Source organism: Triturus cristatus, chromosome 4_2 (assembly GCF_964204655.1).
Source record: "Triturus cristatus chromosome 4_2, aTriCri1.1, whole genome shotgun sequence".
NCBI lineage: Eukaryota > Metazoa > Chordata > Amphibia > Caudata > Salamandridae > Triturus > Triturus cristatus.
Window position 1 is genome coordinate 281,781,774 of NC_140586.1, and position 21,356 is coordinate 281,803,129.

General features: G+C 45.2%; 1 protein-coding gene across 1 annotated transcript in view; it reads right to left on the reverse strand.

Moving 5' to 3' along the window:
• Positions 1-21,356, reverse strand: part of ALDH9A1 (aldehyde dehydrogenase 9 family member A1) — a 128,525-nt gene that overhangs the window by 55,769 nt on the left and 51,400 nt on the right. The window contains exons 3-5 of the mRNA XM_085601515.1: positions 9,520-9,649; positions 8,094-8,228; positions 2,051-2,247 (exon numbers count right to left, since the gene is read on the reverse strand). Coding sequence (XP_085457641.1) covers positions 2,051-2,247; positions 8,094-8,228; positions 9,520-9,649 — 462 coding nt within the window. The remainder of the gene's footprint in view (positions 1-2,050; positions 2,248-8,093; positions 8,229-9,519; positions 9,650-21,356) is intronic.

Consider the following 21,356-nt stretch of genomic DNA (forward strand, 5'->3'; position numbering starts at 1 on the left):
TGACAACTGATGGCTGACCGCCCTGGGAGCAGCACCAACACCCACCGACCATTCATGCAACCTGAGATTCATCCTCGATTCAATGCTCTACATGACCTCAATGCCATCTCATCCTCCTGTTTCAACACCCTCCGCATGCTCCGAAAGATCTACAGGTGGATCCCCACCGACACTACATGAACGGTCACCCAGGCCCTCATCAGCAGCAGACTGGACCATGGATACGCCCTCTACGCAGGAGCCTCGGCCAAACTGCTGAAACGACTGCAACACATACAGAACACCTGTGCATGCCTGATCCTCGACATCCCTCGCCACAGCACACCCCACCTTTGAGACCTGCACTGGCTTCCCGTCAACAAGAGTATCACCTTCAAGCTCCTCACCCACGCACAAAGCACTCCACAACACCGGACCAGCATACCTCAAACTACTCACATTCTACACTCCGAAACGCCAGCTACGCTCCGCCGGCCTCGCCAGCGTCCCCCGCATCCGGAGAGCAACCACCAGCAGCAGATCATTCTCCTACCTCGCCGACAAGTCCTGAACACCCTCCCCATCCTCCTACGGCAGACTGAAGACCTACTTACCTTCAGGAGGCTACTCAAGACCTGGATGTTCGAGCAGTAGCAGCACCCCCTCCCTGCCAGCACATTTAGACCCTCACTGGTGAGTAGCGCGCTTTACAAATGTCTTGATTTAAGTCAAGTAATACATATATAGATACAGGACTACATAGAAAGGGTATACATGTACAAGAAAAATAAGAGGTAATGTTGCATTGTATAACATACCATAAGTGCATATATTGATAGTTAGTAACTCAGACTTTCAAGTGTTGCTGTATGTAAAGCTAATTTGTGTATTATATATTTTTTTTTAACATATTCCGATATTTCAATAGTGCAGCACATAGGTACAATTGTTATGATCATATTTTGATAAGAGACCCATCATCTAATCAAATACCTTATATGAAAACTATGTAGTGATCTATATACATGTTAAGTATCAAATATACATATTTTAACCACAAAGTAATACATACATTTGTTAAGCAGACCAAAAGAATATCTATATTTTCTTCAACCATAAGTAGTATTAATATATTTGTACAAAGAAATGCAAATATATAAATAAAATCAAATTATACATGTTTAAATGTGGGTATCTTGAGAATACACACAGTCAAGGTATTAATAATAGTAAATATATACTTACTGTCACAATATTATGGTAATGACTATTGTGGAATCGATGTTTTGGCAGGACAATGTTTTGTGCTCACTACTGCGACATGCAACTATACTTTTAAAACCCGTTGTCTGCCTGGAATTACTTTTGTGAAACAAGGGCCACTGAGTCAAAGACTGAATGGTTACTTTGAGACATCAAGGTCTGAACAATGTGCGTGTTTTGACAGTGAGGATACTAAATTACTCCAGACTTTCTAAATATGCATGAGGTGATCCTTAAGTGGGCCACTTTTTACAGTGCAACGATCATGTTAACTATCTGCAAAGCTACTAATTCGATTGTGGCTTTGAGTGGACATTTCTGGTGCATTTTAGACAGCCTCAGGACAACCTTTGGATTACCTATTCCTTCTGCAATGCAGTCAGAATGAATAGATAAGCAAAACCTGAAGCAGCATTTTATTTGCCACAACTAGATGTTGCTCTGGTATACAAAGGCTAAATATCTGGTTTTCCAGGCTAGGACTATCTGCACAGGTCTCGTACAGGGAAAGTACCAAGTCAAGTATTACAAGTCTTTTACACATTTTAGTTGAAACTGTGTTCACACAAAAACTATAAAATTAAAAATAGTACTTTGCTCTATCCTTTTTTCTTACTGCATGCTTGGACTATGTCCTGCACAAATGTACATCAGATTTTGATGCTTCTCCCCTTAAATAACAAATGGACTACTTTATATGGCTTCAAAACATATACCCCTCACACAGCAGCTCATACTTCTGTGAGCTTTTAACTTCAGAGCCTGTTGCAGCAGAATTCAGAATAGATCTTCACGAAGAGCTAGTTACCTTACTTCCTGTAGGAACACTCCCAGTGAACGAGACCTTGGCCACATCTGGGTGTTTACAAAGGAACTCGCCAGTAGAGGCTCCACCCTGAACCACATTGAAGAGTCCAGGGGGAACCCCAGCTTCAGCAAAAATCTCAGCCAGCAACACAACAGAGAGTGGTGTGAAAGGAGAGGGTTTGAATACCATTGAGTTTCCTGCAAAGACAAATAGCAGAATATAAAGTACAATAGCATTCAGAATCGGATTTCACCATCCAGTGGCTAGAAGTGTGTGAGGGAGACTTGTTAATAGGATAAAGTAAATCCCCTCTTAGAAATGGTTGCTATACCTGAACTATGCTATAAAAAAAAAAAAGTCATTACTTAGAGCTGGAAATTACAGATGCTATAAACTATTTTTATGGTGTTGAATTAATTGACCTTCGATGTATGAAATGCAGTGATTTAAACTCTCAACAAGCAACGCAGGTAGCTTTAGTCAGCGGGCACAGCGGTGCAGGTAGGGGATACTGAACAATGGGACGTCTGGTGCAGATTTCCTGCTCCGGCAAGAAGCGAAAGCTTGGCCTAGGGCAGCCAGCTGAATGTCACCATTGGACCTGCGGAGGATGGTGCATGGTGGGTCCAGGACAACTTCCATGCCACAGCATGGCTTAATGGACAATCAGGATTGTGACCAGTATTTTGAGGTTTGGGGTGATGGAGGATTTTGAGAAGGGGAATGGCCCAGTAAGAATGCAGCAGGGTCAATGGGGTAGGTTTGGACGAGACTGTGTTGGACTACAAGAAGTACGAGGAGATTGAGGATGGGAAAAATCGTGGATTACGACACAGAAGAGTGGTTGACAGAATGTGAATGGTGGGGCGTTGATTTGGAGGTAGGTCAGGGAGAAGAGGGGGGGCTCTAATGTGAGGGTAGTTTTCCTTTGCACCTGTAAAAAAAAAAATACACAAATGTGAAGGCAAACCATTGCTGATCAGAAGGCTTCAGAGCGGGTGCCAATCCTACGGCCAGTTAAAAACGAAAGGGGGGAGTAGAGAAGGAAGACAAGACGGGGGGGTTTAGTAGGGGAGAGACCAAAAAAAAAAAAAAGGGTGCACCACATTCATGGATGGGTAAGTATGCAACAGATCAAGGGACAGGCATTGAGGACGCTAAGGATGCCAAGGTAGGAGATGCAAGTACACAGGTGAACACAAATGTGAGGGAGGTGAAGGATGCAGAGAATGGGGATAAGGATTTAGAGGTGGAAAAAGATATGCCGGAGAGTAAAGATCTAAAACTAAATTTGCCCTAAAATGGGCATCCCCAAGCCTCTGGGAACACATTTGATGATCGTGTAGAAGGAAAGCATATGGAAAGGGGGGGTACATGGAAGTTAAGCTTCTGCATAGGAATAGTCCTAAGAAGAATGAGCTGGCAGGCCCTGGGTGTAAGAACTAAAGAAAATGGGATGGTCGCTTTTCTGATCTACGCCACCGCATACTGAGAAAAATATATAGATTGCTATATGGGTGGGGGAGGGAAGATAGGCCGAGCTAGATTTGACGACGAATTTAGGGCAAGTCTATCAGTAGATAGATAAGGAAAATGGGGGAGCTAGACACAGATTTGTGGCTGCATACCATGGCCCCTAGCAGGCCCGTCCCCACAACGTATACCCTCAGAGGCGTGCCTTTGACATACCAGATTTTTCAGGGATGTCCCACCCAAGTGTCGGTAGGGTAAAGCAGGTAAGTCAGTCAGTGTGACAGGAGGGCAAGGAGTGTGTTGGAGCAGGGTACTGAATTAAAGACCACCATACACCTGGAACTTTTATGTTGGAAGATAGTGTAAGCACCCAGTTACCCACTGTCGGCGGCAGCCAACTCAAATCACAGTTATGGCAAGGTGGTGGGCCAGGGGCGGTCCCTTAAATGGGGTTTACGGGGGGGGGGGGGGGGGGATGTGAGAACGCGAGGCCCCTTCTACATGGGGGGGGGCATACTCCAATTTAAATTGGAGAGGCTGCAGTACTAGTTGCAGGATGACAGGAGAGATTATGTGGATTTGCTCTGTCAGGGTTTTGTATATGGTTTTAAAATGAGTTAGTGGACCCCAAGAAAGTAGGTGGGCAGAATATTGGCCTGAAAAGGCAAACTATTTAGCAGTATTATACTGCATTTACAGTCTGCAGAGGCAAACTGGAAGCTATGTTTTACCGGTGGCACAACTAGAGCTGCAGGGACACTAAGTTAACGGCCCTAGGTACACCTGGTACCATATATTACAGAGTTAAAAGTAAGTTAACCTATGCCAACTAGGTACAAGGTAATGAACCATGTACCTTTTTAAGAGTCACAGCACATGCAGGGTCCCGATTAGCAGTGCTCGGGACATTTCAGAGCAATTACACAAGTGCCTAATTAAAATGGGGGCAAAAAGTTGGTTGAAACCAGCAAAAAGGTTGTTGCCTCACACCAATCCTCCTCCCACCCCTGTCAATGAGAAGGACTATGGCCAGCACTCGGGTTTGCACCTTGAGTTGCAATATGTTAGGTCTTATTCTTCTACATTTCACCCATATGGGTTTCAGTGATGGTTTTGTATCATTTCTGTTTGTTACGATGGGGTATGACCTAGTGGAGTTGGGACACCAGAGTGGGTGGGCTGGCTATACGTTAATTATTGGTGCGTTCCCTGCATCATATGGCACTACATGCATATGTATTGATGGTAAATTGAAAGATCAGCATCCTCGCAATAAACAAGCAGATTACAGAAACATCACTCACTTAGCATTTCCTTATGCAAAGAAACCATGAGACAACTATGTTCAATTATCGGACATGGAATGTCAGAGGGCTTAACAACCCACATACGTTCAGCCAAGTGATAGCATTCGCAGACAGACACCATGTTAATATCACCCTCCTACAAGACTCACATCACACCCAAGACTATCACACACTTAGTACATGTGTCGTACACCGCACTAAGTCATCCTTTTCTGCCTATGCCAGAGGAGTAATTATCCTAGTGATGAAAGGCTTTAGATTCCAACAATGTCAACATGATATCCTATGCAGACGACACCCAGCTCACCCCCTCGCTCTCAGCAGACCCCACCACCACCAAGACCAACTTCCACAACTTCATGAGAAACGTCACAGCTTGTATGAAGGACAACTGCCTGAAGCTCAACACTAACAAGACCGAAGTACTGATCTTTGGCAACCAAGCCTCCCTCTGGAATAACATCTGCTGGCCCGCCAAACTCGGACCCCACCCAAAAGGCCATGCCCGCAACCTCGCCATCATCCTAGAAAGCAAACTCACAATGAAACGACAGATCAACAGTCTCCTCTGCCTGCTCTGAAGAATCTTCAACTGGCTCCCCATACGCATGAGAAAAACAGTCACACAAGCCCTAATCACAAGATGCCTGGACTACAGCAACGCACTGTACACAGGAACCACCAATGAACTAATGAAACTTCAGGAAGAGACTCAAGACCTGCTTTTTTGACCAAGCCAAGCAGCCCAGCACCTGGATACCCTCACAGGTTATAAGCTGCACTCTCCAAGTACAGATCAATTGATTGATTCCACGAGCAAGGATCACTGGTGGAGGACCAGGGCAGCTGTGCACTTCTGTGGGGGCAGATTAGGACCTACTACAGTGAACTTATATGGCACGAACTCATGCGAGAGGGAGTCTGGCCACTGCAATCAAGGGACCTTGAGATAATCCGGTTTTCTTGTCCTTCACTCTTAAATCGAGAAGCTGCCTAGTGATACAAGTTACAGGGCTGCTGGGTGACTGCAGGCTGGGTCACGTTTCTCTGGCCGCTACTCCCACTAGCAGAAGCTGTCAGACTGCAGTACCAGATGGGCTGGTGTCCCCCGGTACAGTGCCAAATATTGGCCGTGGTTCATCGGCTGCACCACACTGACTGCAGAGTCATAGATTTTGAGGGGAAACCTTCAGTTAAATGATCTTGGCGAATGGTGCCAACCCTTCCCTCACTGGACCCTCTTTGTGCCATAGCTGAACTGCCTTGTACTGCTCCCAGACTGGTCATCTGTGCGGGGCCTCCCTGCACTCCTGCTTCACCTCCTCTACCCCATGCAACAGGCGATAGCAGCCCTCAAAGTAAGAAACAAATTTGCAGAGACACTCTTATCACAGAGTCAGGATGACCCAACATGCCCAAACGATTCCACTAAAACAGTTAACTACTGAAAGAATCTTCAAGTTAACGTGCAACACTAAACACTAGAAACACAGATCAGTGGGGTTGGGGCCAAAGACTGTCTCCTGTGCCAAAAACTCAAGAAGACTGTGGAATGCGTCACCAAATCAGAGCTAGAGTCTCCACCAGGAAAGTTCAATTCAAACTCTCCAAACAGAGGTTGTATATTTTAAGGGTGTGGTGGGTCATCTTGAAAGGAGGATGCAGAGGGCATGTCACAAAGAATCATTCAATTTTGTTGGGGTGGCGAAGGGTGAACCTTGAATGCTTTATAGACACTTGGGTGAGATCTTGAATTTCTGTAGAAGTCATACTCCACTGCTTGGTTATTGAAAAGGCACACAGATACCCGATGACTAGGCTCCACCTGGTGCTCCTCTACGTACCCGCGGCCTAAGAAAGCTAGATTCCTAAATTAGGAGGACTGATGCAATACTCTGGCAATCTCACCTGACACCAGATCTTATCATGGACTGCACTGATCAGCATTTGGCCAGACTATACGGTCTAGATGCAACAACTGCAAAGCTCCTTCCATGCAATAAAAGAAAAAGTGCATGCAATTAACATACATGAATTTCTACCTGTAGAATTAAAAGGTTATACACAAGGCCAAATCCTTTTTTGGGGGTGGGGGGACCCGACAGGAAGTTTGGGACTGGCTGGGTATGAGGAAACCTTTGGCGATAGCTTCTGTGGGTGCCCATTTGTTGGGTCCCTCCATACAGGGCAATGAATATTGACATACCCAGGAAAAACAACTCCAGCGGGGCTGCAGAGGAGGACTTTGATATGTGCAGAATCTATGCACCACCACAAGGACAACCCATCTCGGATTTGGAAGAGAGGGTCAGTAAAAGGTCCTCCGCTCAATGCATTTGCTCAAAACACACAAGACAACCTTAATCCTGAATGACAATATCCTTTTAATGTATTTGAATATTTTTCTATGTATACTGCATCAGTTTTCACCCACAATGAGTATGTTAAGAGGGGGCCTTCTACAGAGCTGTTCTTTAAAATGTCAAGTTGGCCAAGTTTCTCCTTTAACCAATGGGTTAAAAGTTGGGGTGAGGTGACCGGCTTCTGTTGTGGGTAGATATCAACCATTTAGAATAAGAAAACAGGAGGATTAGAAAGGTGGCATAGGCAGCGCCCAAGAGGCTTTACAGCAATACCATACTAAATTCACACAACTCCAGAAGGAAGCTTTTCAGAGCAGAGTGTTGGCAGAATAACTGTGGGGTAGCTCAGGTAACCTTAGAGTATAATTAACTGGCACACTGCAGGGAAGAATTTCAATGAGGCTTTAACTTAACCGGAAACTGCCCTGGCAGGGCGGTGGTTAGGCTCCATGCATAGTACAGCAATAAGAGATGCACGTTATCTAGGGCACCATATGATCATAAGTGCCCTGGGGATGGGATGCAATCTGTGTGCGCTACGGCTAAATATATGGCAGAGCTATCTAAGGTGGTGGTTCCTCATTTGCATGGGGGCACACCCTATTATAGCAGGCATAGAAGCAAAGAGGCAGTCAAGAGGAGCAGCGATTGTGCACCACAGGGTAGCGCACAGCGAGTGTCCCCTCCCACACCCTAGGAAGGGAAGAAAGGGGCTCCTGGGGACCAACCCCCAACCCCACAAGCATTTCCATTCAGACAGGTGCACTCACTGCACATGCCTGCAAGAGATCTAGATATTCCAGCCCAGCATTCAATAGGTGTGTGAAACGCTGCATCACACATGGCAACAGTTTATTTAAATATGGCAGCTCAGTTGCTTGATCGGCATCTAGCTCTTACCACAAGCCAAAGCCGGACCAGACTTCCAGCAAGCAATCTGGAAAGGGTAGTTCCAGGCACCAATTCCCACGCACACCCCAAGTGGTTCTCGCCTCGTGTAAGCAAACGATCCACCAGGAAGCTGAATGTGTTGACCTGTGGGAAGAAATCAAAAACAAAGTTCATATTATGGAGAAAAAAAATCTGCCTTTCCATGAGGTGGTAGGATGCAGGGAAACTGTAGAGCTGGAGGGAATCCTATGAAAAACCGAAAAACACTTGCTTGTATGGCAAAGGCAGTGCACAAAACTGCCATTTGGCCGGGTAAGGTAGAGGATGATCTCAGAATAGCCCATAATTGTGAGGCCCACATCAGTAAGTGAATCAATTTGCAAGCAGAGTACAAGGCAGACCTTCATACTCAAAGTAAAGTCTCAACCTACATAAAAACTATCCCTCCAAAAAACATGGAACAGCGACAAAAAGTAAATTTAAATAATGCAAGTAAATTCAAAATAATATGTACGTTCACACCCTTTTTAACATACACCTACTCATTTTCAGAAAGCATTCAAGACATATTTTAGTAAACTTAAGATGCGCTTTAGAACCCAAACAATGACAGAATTTTGCAAAGGATGTAAAGCCATAGTTGAACTGAAACCAAGGTATAGACAATTTGTGCAGGATGATAACATCGGTAAGCCCCCCACATTCCTCAGGCCTCCCGAAACAGGAAACCGTTGGCAAACCACTGTATAGCCCCACTGATAATGCATGTAAACGATATAGATGCTATACAGCGCATTTAGTGAATCCCTGTGTCCACAATTTAGATTTATTCACAAAGGCACTACACAGTTAAACTTGCTTGGCAATAATAAGTGTGAGAGTATGAAGCATGAACTGTGCAAACATATGCAGTAGCCAGAAGGGTACTGTTTGTATAGATAGGTTCACAAACTTGGGGACAATGGCAAAATACTTTCACCGTTGGCAAAAACAAGGTGAGAAAAGGCAATGTAGCGAGGTCCGAAGCAAAAAGCTGCACGCTGCGGAAATATATTAGCATATGTATGGCTGAAAGAGATCCAGAATCGAGATCCTGCTAGCTTGTCGAACAGATCTGGCTAGACAGCGCTTTCTATTCTGGGCCCTGGGGGGGGTTTATTTTTGACATGGTTTCATCCTGTTGGAGTGCATTATCACTCGGGCATAAACAAAGTTAATATTTAATACATGGGAGATCGGTCACAGCTGTGTACAGCAAAGGGAAGGCTATGGTGAGCAGGGTCACCTAGCATTTTTTCAATACAATGGAATGAGACCCAGTTAAGAAACATCAGAGTACAGTATTAAAGACGAACAGGCCTTAAAACACATGCCCTGCTCCATTATTTAATTTGTTTTGCATTTCTCCCAGTTTCGTCTGAAATAGTTAGGTTACCTGACAAGTTGCCTGCCAGACCAGCGCTGTATTCCAGACTCTGCCATGAAATGTCCACATCAATGTTGGCTTCAAAGATGGACTTTCCATTGTTGATAGATTCCAGTGTCGCAATTTCCTTCTGCCGCTCCTGTGGAGAACAACAATGTGGTCACGTCTTGAACTCCATGCAGCCCAACCCCATGCCGCCCAACATCAGCAGCCTCCATTAATACTTCAAACTGGCTTTTAACGTTACCAGTAACAACCTCACAGCTTTGCACACAGCCTTGAGGCAGCCCTTTTGACCCATGGAAAACAAAGCACCAAGTCTAGTGTTTACTACTACACTCAGAATGCGTTGGATTTTGAGCAGCTCCGCAGGTTATGGTGTTGGTTGGGTCCTACGCTCCACTCCAATGTGGTTGCACAACAAGAGAAGAACACATAGCCACCGGGGGCACTGAAACAGGCAGGCTGCTGAAGTGGCTCATTCTGCTTGTGCCCTACTTGATGCGCACCAACACTCCTTTATTTGCACCCCTCACGACTTTGCCTGCTTTCAGACTACTGGGATGCCAGAGCTTCGCTTGCCCCGGCACTTAAGTCGATTGTCTGTGCTCTCCTGTTCTTTTAAGGGTCTGTGCTCTCCTGTTCTTTTAAGGGTCTGTGCTCTCCTGTTCTTTTAAGGGTCTGTGCTCTCCTGTTCTTTTAAGGGTCTGTGCTCTCCTGTTCTTTTTCGGACTAGTGCGGTTGTGTGGAAGGGAGCGCAGGGCACAGCTGAGCAAAGGAGAGGCAACCAACGTTCAGCTGCCCTCCCAGGAAGGGAGAGGAGGAAAGGGGTGGAGGTAGGCCGGCGACTGCTCGAAGCCCTGGGGTGAAGGATACAGTAGGTGTGACAGTCAGGGGTTGAAGGGGGTCAGTCTGAGCCCTGAAGGACAACTAGCCTATGTCATCAGAAGTGATTGGTTAGAGGCAGGAGACTGAGGGAGATGTGCCGCTAGCCCAACTTGTGAGCCGACAGGAGCAACTGGGATTAACCACAATATTCAAAGCCATCTGGTACTCTGAAAGATGCCAACTGAGGTAAACATGCAAACAATTTTTTTGATTTAAAATAATCATAAAACAACATCACAAATATAGATTTTTTGATCAGTTAAATACATATAAAACCGTACATGTTAAAGAGCATCGATTTCCGATGGGTAATATCGCTTTACAAAAAGCTTCCCACAGAGTTACATACTAATGAATTGCCTAAACCGCGTAAGAAAAAGAGTGCATGACTACATTTGTATTCAAGAACTGGCACTAGAAATAATCATGTAGAAGAAAAAAAAAACCCACACGAAATGTAAAAAGGAATGGAGGAGAATTGCGTCACACGTTCAGACTATTACAATTAGGGCTGGCTATGGGCATGCAGGAGCTGGGTCCAGGTCAGGGGCGCCAATATTCAGAGGGGCGCAGCAGGGAGCTGCCTGACAATGTCATGTAACCAGCAGCTCTTCCATCTTGGTCTCAATCAGGTCTCATTTAAGACTTTACAATCAGCACTTAATGTACCTCAGCATAATTGTTAGGGCCACATCAACCCCCTACCCTCCTCCCATCTGACTGCCTCACATCTCCTGCCGTCCCACCGAAAGACCCTCCCCTCCCCTCAAACAACAACAAAAAACAAATTTGCTTTCCACGCAGGGCTCTGTCCTAGTCAGTTCAATTTAGGGCTTGGCCTAATTCCAGTTACGTATCAAAAACTGCCCCAGAGGGAAATGGAGAAGGCAATGATAGTTCACAGGCGGAACTCTTTAAGGGGGGATCTCTCCCAAGGAATAGATACCCAATGCAAATCTGGCTCGGTCAACCCAGCTGTCTGGTTAATTATGCAGTCCCTTAAAGTAGACTTAAGGAGCTCTTCACCTTCTCTACCTGTAGTATTTTTCCAGTATTGTTTTCTTGCCCAAGAAATCTCACACCTGTTGATGGCAGAAAGGTTGGTGAATAACTCCGGTCTTCCCAATACGTGAGAAAACTGCTTAATTCAAGGTATGATCTGGCCCAGGTCACATGCAACACTCCTATATGATCTTGCAATTGAGAAATGTACTGGGATTCGATCATAGTGACAGCCAAATAACATAGGAGCCAATTACAATATGGTCTGCCACATATCCCAAACCCAATTCATTGTGCACGAAGAAGTGGGGCTGCTTGGCAGTACACCCAGATAACGGCTACAAACGTGGTTTGCTTTCCCTTGCTTAGTTAGGCAGTAACCCACAACCCTGCCCAAAGTTTAAAAGGGGCAAGCATCTACGTTTATACACTTTCAAAACTCATCAGCGTGCCAACAGATAGGAAGAACTTTACACAACCTGTGGATATGCATGGCCCAAAGTTTCCAAGGAATCAAAAAGTTAACAAACAGTAAATAAATAAAAAACACACCCCTAACCATCTCTACCCCCGCCTCCCCCCCTCCGACACAAAATACTCTGGATCTACTGTGTTTTGGTGCACATACTAACCTAAAACATTTTATATGGTATCGAGGTCAAGGCTGCCCACAAACTTGCAAAATTTGTCAATGAGGACTTTCAACCAATAGTGGTCTGGGACAATAACAGTCATCAACATCTAATAAGTGGGTAAAGATGTAGCATTTACCGTGGGCATATCCTGGCCATGTAAGATTAACAAGCATTGGCATAGCCAATGGGTCTCGCCTTTGGGACCTTATACTTTTTTTAGTTATGCTTTACATTATCGTGGGTGAAAGCCAACATATTTATTAGGCATATTAGTGCGTGAGACAAGCCAGTAAACGGTAGGGCTGGGGCAGAGTGACTAACTTATTTGGGGACGTAGTTAGAGAAAAAAAAATGTAAACTTTATTTCCCCAAGGAATTCCGCCTGCTTTCTCTAGAATCAATAGTTGCTGGAGACATGTATAAGAATTATCAGATGCGTTTATTTGTCTAGGATCACACAATGTAGCCAAGGGGGAAGAGCGGTATTCAAACTCTGGTGCCAGTGCACTGTATTTGTGACGACCACAAGCGTGAGCTTAAGGATGGTGACAGCACTCATTTAACACCATATCATGTATCCCACACCATGCCACCTGGGCCAAAAGCCACTTTCCTCTAAGCTGGGATTCTATTGATGCGATGTTCTATAACGTCATCATAAGGCCGAAGGTTATGAGATGATCTGTTCCACTGATGTCATTATTAGTCTAAACAGAACTCTTAAAAACTGAAAAATACTACCTTTGTGGTCATAGAACGTTTCCCAATATGGATGATAAGGCAAAAGTTATTAAAGCAATTTCTTAATTAACTCGTTTGTCATCATTGTTCAACAGGTATACCCGGAAGCAAGGAGTTTGGTGCAGATATAAATAATTTGAGGTGGGGTGGGGGGGGGGGGGGGGTCAGATGGGGCAGCTTTCTCTCTAGGGCTGGTACTATGTTGTTGCAAAAAAATGTGTGTACAGCAGAGGACTGAAAAGCCTTTTTTGTATGAGAGTAGTACGGACTTTGTCAATTGGTCGTAATCCTCAGATAGTCCAAAGAAGAACAAAAACGATTAACAAATAACAGTTACACCATCATGAAGACCAGAAAGACACAATATTTTACGTTGGAAAGGCATCTTCTTTGTTGTGAAGAACGCCCGGGTTGCTTAACGACGCGTTCTGTGAACTTGTATTAGGCAGTAATCCAAGTGCACACAGGCTTCCCGTCTGCATTCTTGTACACTCAGCGGCTCCGAACCTTCCCCTGCAGCACCCACTTCATTTCGGAGAATGCGTACAGCAAAATACGAGTCCAATCCCAGCCGTGTAAATAGACTCCCTTTCAAATCAGGTCTCAAACAGAAAGCGAAACCACAACGAACAATACGTAATGCTAACCGGTGCGCATTACCCAACATTCCCAATCTCACGAGTGAGGCACTAAAAAAACAAGCATTTGCAATGCAATAGGTCTCGCATTAGGAAAGTTTGAGCTATTGGTATTGTAAATGCCAAATTGTGTTTATGTGTTAGCTTTGAAAATAGCTTTGTCATTTACAATTCCAATAGTTTTAACTTTCGCACCAAATACATAGCACCGAAGACCGAAAACAAAAAAATGCTTAAAATGAGAGTGTGTGAGGTCTGCGAGAGAGGGGGGGGGGCAGTGTGTGTGGTCTGCGAGAGAGGGGGGGGGCAGTGTGTGTGGTCTGCGAGACAGGGGGGGCAGTGTGTGTGGTCTGCGAGACAGGGGGGGCAGTGTGTGTGGTCTGCGAGACAGGGGGGGCAGTGTGTGTGGTCTGCGAGACAGGGGGGGCAGTGTGTGTGGTCTGCGAGACGGGGGGCAGTGTGTGTGGTCTGCGAGACAGGGGGGGCAGTGTGTGTGGTCTGCGAGACAGGGGGGGCAGTGTGTGTGGTCTGCGAGACAGGGGGGGCAGTGTGTGGTCTGCGAGACAAGGGGGGCAGTGTGTGTGGTCTGCGAGACAAGGGGGGCAGTGTGTGGTCTGCGAGACAGGGGGGGCAGTGTGTGTGGTCTGCGAGACAGGGGGGGGCAGTGTGTGTGGTCTGCGAGACAGGGGGGGGCAGTGTGTGTGGTCTGCGAGACAGGGGGGGGCAGTGTGTGTGGTCTGCGAGACAGGGGGGGGGCAGTGTGTGTGGTCTGCGAGACAGGGGGGGGCAGTGTGTGTGGTCCGCGTGCGAGGGGGGCAGTGTGTGTGGTCCGCGTGCGAGGGGGGCAGTGCGTGTGAAGGACCAGTTGCAGGCGACTTGCAAGGGCAGACCTCAAGACACAGCGAGGCGCAACAGACTAAAAGCGCTGTTAGTGGAGGGAGTGATCTTCCTCAGAATGTAAGCAGGAAAGCAAAGAAAGTCATACAAAAGCATACGTGTTTGGGTGCGTAAAGTAAAATAATGAAACACATTCAAAAGTAAATAAATATAAGAGATGAATGCAAAGCACAGAGGCAGGAGGTCAAGTAGTAAGTCACACAGAGCCGAGATTCCGGAAAAGTTGTGAGAAAGAAGGCGGGCGGAACTACACGGAAGGGGAGAGACGCGTGGGCGGAGAGGAGCCTGCGAGAACGCGCTGCGGAGATCAAAGAAAAGGTTTGCGACCATATGGAGTGATGGGGTGTGCAGCCTGGTGAGCTGAATGCGTGTGGCAACAGAGGGAGAGCGCGGCGCGCCACAACATTTTCAGACCGCAACGTCCGCGTGAACTTTGTTCATTTGTTAAATAAATGAAAACAATAATTCTAATTTAAGCACAAAACACCTAGCACCAATAGACATTAACCGACGAAAAAATCCAAAAATCTACTGATGCGTTTTAGAAACGCTTTGATCCTGTAACGTTTGTTTCTGTTAAAATTTAGAAAAGGCACCTACTGACATCGTACGAACTAGGGGGCAGTGTGTGAGGGGGAATTTTATGAGGGCACAGTGCAAGTGTGCAAGGGTGCGGGCTGTGTGTGTGTGCGGGGTGTAAGGGTGCAGTGTGTGATCTAAAGTACTGTGAGTGGGAGCAGTGTGTCAAGGGGTCAGTGTGTGAGAGGGGGGGCAGTGTGTGTGGTCTGTGTGAGAGGGGGGCAGTGTGTGTTAGTGACTGGTCAGTAAACTGTATTTCTATTTTTTTTAAAGGCTGTATTAGTATTGAAAAAAAAAAATACACAATCGGACACTGGCTCACGTAAATGACTGCAGTGCCTTGGAAGTAAACTGTGTTCTTATTTATTTGAGGGTGAGGGGGTGCAGAGTGTGAGGGGGCTAATGTGTGTAGGGCAGTGTGTGATGAGGCATTTTGTGTGGTCTAATGTGTGTAGGGCATTGTGTGAGGCAAAACAGAATAAAAAGATAAAAGTGCTGTTTGTTTTGCATGAGGATGTAAGCAGGAAACTCAAACAAAAGCATACGTATTTGGATGCGTAAAGCAGAACACAGAGGCTGGAAACTATTGAAGACGAGGGCAGACAGCAAAACACAGAGGCGAGACAGGATAAAAGTGCCGTTTGTGGGGAGTGTGATTTTTTTTTTCCTGCATAAGAATGTAAGAAGGAAAGGAAACCATGAACGTGTTTGGGTGCGTAAAGTTAAATAAAAAAAACAAAGTAAATAAATATAATAGACGCATGCAAAACTCATAGGCACAAGGTCAAGTAGTCAGTCGCACAAAGCCGAATATCAGAAAAAAGATGCGAGAAAGAAAGGCGGAGGGGAACTACATGGAAGAGGAAAGACGCGTGGGCGGTTAAAAAAAAAAAAACATTCAAAGTAAGTAAATATAATAGACGCATGCAAAACTCACAGGCACGAGGTCAAGTAGTCAGTCACACAAAGCCCCCCCCCCCCCCACCAAAAAAAACGCGAGAAAGAGAGGGCGGGGCGGAACTACACAGAAGGGGAGAGACCCGAGGGCGGAGAGGAGCCGGTGAGAACGTGCGGCGGAGATCAAAGAAAAGGCGTGCGCCCATATGGAGAGTGAGGGGGTGTGCAGCCTGGTGAGCTGAATGCGTGTGGCAACAGAGGGAGAGCGCGTACGCACAAAGTGTCTGGTAGAAAATGGAAGCTGTAAAGAATGTGCATGGTTGTGTTCACATGAACTGTACGCGATACGCAGCTAGGTAGACTTTTCGGACTGCTTACTATAATCTCGCCTATCCATCCCTGCGGGATAGAATAGGCGAGACCTTAAAAAAAAAAAAAAACTATATAGGCCTAGGTTCTGGTTTTAGTAGCAACATACCTGTAACAAACAGGCAGGCTAACGCAGGCCCGGTCAACCAGGGTGACATGGTCACAGCGAGCAGGCTGGACAGTACAGACATGTCCACAAATCTTCAGTGCATGTAATGGGACAGTACTGGCACTTCTCACCGGGTGCGCAGTGGGACAGTACTGTCACTTCTCGCCAGGTGGGCAGTCTGTAAGGCTGGACAGTACTGTCACTTCAGATAACGCGAGCACTTCAACTGGGCTGTAACCTGACAGAGCCAGCACTTCAGCTGGGTGTAATCTGACAGCACTAGCATTTCCACTGGGCTGTAATATGAGAGCTAGCACTACATCTGGGCTGCAATTTCACGTTTTAAACAGATCTAAGTGGATGTCAGACAGCGCCAACACCTCTGCTCTATTTCAAATCAATAATACAAGGTCTTGAATTGTAATTTAATTTACATAGCGCCTTCTACTTCTAACGAGGCATTGAAGCACTTTAGGTTACAGTGTAGCGTGCTACCCATCAAAGTTTGTGGTTAATCCTGCGGTGATAAGTAAATGCGGTCTACGGTTTGTTACTGGGTTAAACTTGTGCTCTGAAAATTTGTAGGAGGCATTTACTCCGGTTTCTTGTGGTAGGATAGGAGTGAGGATGAAAATGGGATGAGTAAATAGATTAAATGTGGTTGAGTAATGTGGTCGAGTAATACGAGCTAGCACGGAGCGGTTACACAGGAGAGGTTGTGATTTGTTAGGAGAGGTATGATTGGTCGCCTGCATATAGAAGGGAATAAGGCAGACTTCACTAAGATATTAAGCCAGGTAGAGGATGGAGTGTGACAAGACAATGCTTAAATAGAAAGGAGGCGACGAGAATAATAACCAGCTATAAACACAAGGTACGTTTTCCTCCAGTGTGGAGGGTGTGGTGGGAGGAATTGTTTGAGCTGTGATGCAGTCAGAATGTATAAAGAGTAAAAAACGATACTCTTGGGGGCGGTTGTTACCTGTGGGGTTGTTTTTTGCTCATCTCCGGTTTCTCCCCAGTGACGTGTTTACTAATATGTTTGTGTTTTTTTGTGTGAAGTCATACACTGTATGTACTTGTCACAAGTTTAAATGATTTATCCCACCCTGGTGACGCACGCTGCTGTGTGTGGTCGTCACTGATGGTCTCAAAGGCTGTTTATGTCTCATAACATGCAATAAACTACTGTTGGGGGGGGGGGGGGGGGGGGGAAGGAAGGTTAAGCGTGTTACCTGTGGGCAGGTGATGTGTTGCTTCATTTGTCAGGTTGATGCCTTCGGCATGGTCAGTCCTTTTATCGCTTTAGAGATATAAAAGATCGGGTCATTTGGACTCAGTACTTGCTATTGTGATATGTGGTACGTGCAGATAGCTGGCCGTTGTCCCACTTCGAAAGTGGGCACAACGTCAAGGCAGGGAAGAGCAAAAACATGGCCCCAGTCAGAATCATCAGGAAACAAGCAGCCGCAAAAGTGAATGCGACCGCCTTCTGTTTCCAATTAACTCGAGCCAAGCAAATGTAAACAAGCGCAGGCACGATAATTGGAAACAGATGGCACAGCTGCTCACTCCTGCAAGGTGGAGGCTATACACGCACGAGTGCTCATTGGAAACAGTGCAGTACATGCACGAGTTTTCCAAAAAGTACAGACCAATACCAAGAGGTCATCTCCTAAGCAGTGCTTGTGCGCTGCACTAGGCTCGACCTAAAAAGGGACAAAGATTGTTGGTGTACAATAAAAACAAATGGGACCCAATACGCACCCATCTAGATTTGGAGAAAAGGACAGAGTAAATTCACCCCCTGTCCCAGATCTCACGGTGGCAAAAATACCAGTGTGTAGAGCATGGAGAAAATCAACTAAGGAGGGATCCGTTCCCATTACAGAAAGTGCGCTCCATAATTTAGCTCTATTCACTATATTAACCTCTTCAGTGCCCATGACGAGATAAGTCTCGTCATGGAGCACGGTTGAGCTGTGCCCATGACGAGACTCTCGTCATGAACCCCACCCACTAGTGCAACGCCCGGCACAGGAGGGGGAAAGGGCGTGGCACTGAAGGGGTTAAACAGTGAAAGTCAAGCCCATGATGTACAAATATAAATGCCCTTTTTAGGCATCTGTATATTTGCTAACAGGCATGTGGAGGTTGAGCAACTGTTCTGTTGCCAAGCCCTGTTTTGAATTCAAACTGTACCTCCGACAAGATGTTCGACTCTTCACACTAAGAGTGGATTCTATAAAAGGACAATACACTAAGGACTTTCACGATAGAATAGAGTTAGGAGATGGTCCTGTAGCAGAGCAGGTTTGGTCTGTTCCCCTTCTTAAATACTGGTATGATTATAGCGTGTGACAGGAATAGGCTAATTTGGATCTTCAAGTTAAGGGTGTTCCTTATTAAAAGGGGCCCAAAATTCAATATCCATCATATACAAGTCTATTGGGACAGCGCCAGGGCCTGGGGCCTTGCCACTAGGACTGAGAAATGCAAGTCGCAACCTCGTGGAACTCAACCTTTATAGCCAGCAGGTAATTAACCCCTCACTCAGAGTTCTGCTCCCAGATAGAGGGTATTTGAAGATATAAATAGCACTAAAATGGGCTACCCTTTGTTCCTACGTGATGTGGATTGCAAGCTTCGGCATTCTGATCTTATAAGAATGGTATTTATAAACAATTTCCCAAAAAAGCCAGGAGATCATGCGGCACAAGGAATAACACAAGGATTTACCCATCTTTCTTCTCCAAGATGGTTTCCGGTCTTTAATGGCATTTTTATAAGCCATCCTGTATCTGGCTACAACTTACTTATACCTGGGGGTCATATTCAGGATACTGCGTAATGACTTGGTCGTTTCCATACACATCCTATCAAACCAACAGGCCTGTAGATCCATATCTCTAGGCCGCGGTGTGGGGTGGTGACAAAAGTAAATTACTGATATAGCCTCTCAAGTTGACGGAAACATTAATGATTGTTTTACTAGAAACACTTTCCTCAAGCAAACATTATTCAACCAGGATTGGAAAAGTTCTCACAAGGTTACCTCTGGGTGCATGTATTACTACATCCATCACTGGAATCATACAAGGTGTTTGATGTCAAACACCTTAAGTTTCAGTAAAGTCATTATATAGCTGGGGAACTCATTTTGGCCAATGCCCAGTACATACCTTAAGATGGCTTCCTGGTTCACTTTCAGTATCTAGTAATAGAACTAGACATCACAGGGGCATCTGCTCATGTAGATGTCCTCACTTAAAATAGAATGCACTCTGCCATTAGGGCTCAAAGGCCTGCTGTAGGGGTGACTTACAAACACTATAGATGGATTTAGGTCAGTTCTTATTTTGATATTGTAGTGCCATATTTATATTGTGATTTAAATGTATTTACAGTAAATATATTTGCTAGGGAGATTGGTTTGCCTGCTGGAAAGTTCTACTTGTATTTGGGTTGTAGAGTGGCTTGTGATCAGTTATGCCCGGCAAGCCTCTACTGAACTTATCCACAGAATGTTCACATCTGAAACATAACAGTAAGGTACCCGTTCGGACCCCCCCCCCCCCCAAAAAAAAAATAACTCCCTCTAAAGAAAGGAATGAGTGCAGTGGGTGGTGACAGCAGTGGGTGGTGGCAGCAGGCCTGGACAAGTCACCAAACCCATTGTCAGATTCGTACTTGGGGGATTTGGCCATCTGTGGTGGGTTGTTCACCGTGCCAGCTTCTGCTGAGAATGGCTGAACCCCGAAAGTTTAGTGGGAAAATAAAACCACATACACCACAATGAAGCCAAGTTTAGCTTTGGTTAGAACACCTGAATGTAGGTTTAGAAAAACAAATGAGAAGTTATGGTTTGGGTCACAGTTCATAACTCATTTAACAGCCATGCAAATCATAACTTGCACATCAAATGCTTAGTACTATTTTTTAGAACAATACACGATACCTAAAAACAGTGTAATTAAACATACTCAAAGCAATTGAGAACACTACGGTTGCAGTCAACTTTCATATTATTGTGGGGAATGGGAACATAATGTCATCCGTGCAATCATTTACAACCTTGGTAATTTTATCTGTGAGGACATAAGCATTGCATTTGGCGAGTATGTTATGGTTCCCATGGTTGTCATGCAAGTTATAAACTGTTGTCCTAACCACAGAGTGTCTATGTCATATAGTTGGTACTGATAAAATAATCTGGCTGTTGCCATGCTTGATGCCCTATATTGACCAGGAAAAACGGTGCAAAAACAATACTTTGCCGAAAAAAGCAACAGCAGCAGCTTTTAAAAAAAGTTTAAGTAGCAGGTGCACAATAGGATGGGTGTGCTACAATCAATACAAGCATTGGCAAATCAAGCAGTTCTGGCATCGGCTGCTAGCCTGTTGGCCTTGCCAATGCTTATTTCGTTTTGACATCTTTTGTTTTAACTTTATTTCGGAGGTGGTGGTGGGCTCTCACTCCTATAAAAATAAAAAAAAATAGGCAGAAAAAAAAAAAAAAAAAAAAAGTTTGGGGCCTTTCAAAATACACTCTCATACCTGTCCCAGGAAGTGAAGCGAACCACTTTGTGCGGATCTATTCTTTGTGAAAGAGCAGAATGCAGTCACTAACACTGAAGTTAGCCAAAGGCTAACGTGGGCTTTTCCATTGCCCCATGCTGTGATAGGCGGAAGAGACATGTGAATGACTATTGAATGAAGAGGGCTGGCTATAAACCTATTAGTAAGCTTAGGACAACATACTTGCATAAAGCATCAGTACGAATAGTTTAGCATCTGCTTACATATAGTGTAAAATATGCATAATACTTTTAATAAAAACAAAAAACAAAGCACACACAAAATGGTTTCCTCCGTGCATATCTTAGTGTTGTATACTACAGAAATGCTTGCAAGACTACCACTGAGCTCACGGATATTTGGTTGAGGGTCAGTCTTCCAAATATTAAAATGACAGCCCTTCAAGCCAAAAAAGCCTTCCCACTTTTTTTAATATATAAATTTAGCTGTGCAAGGCAATTAAACAGAACACACAAATGTACCGATTGCGCGTCAAGAAAACAGGCAAATTAC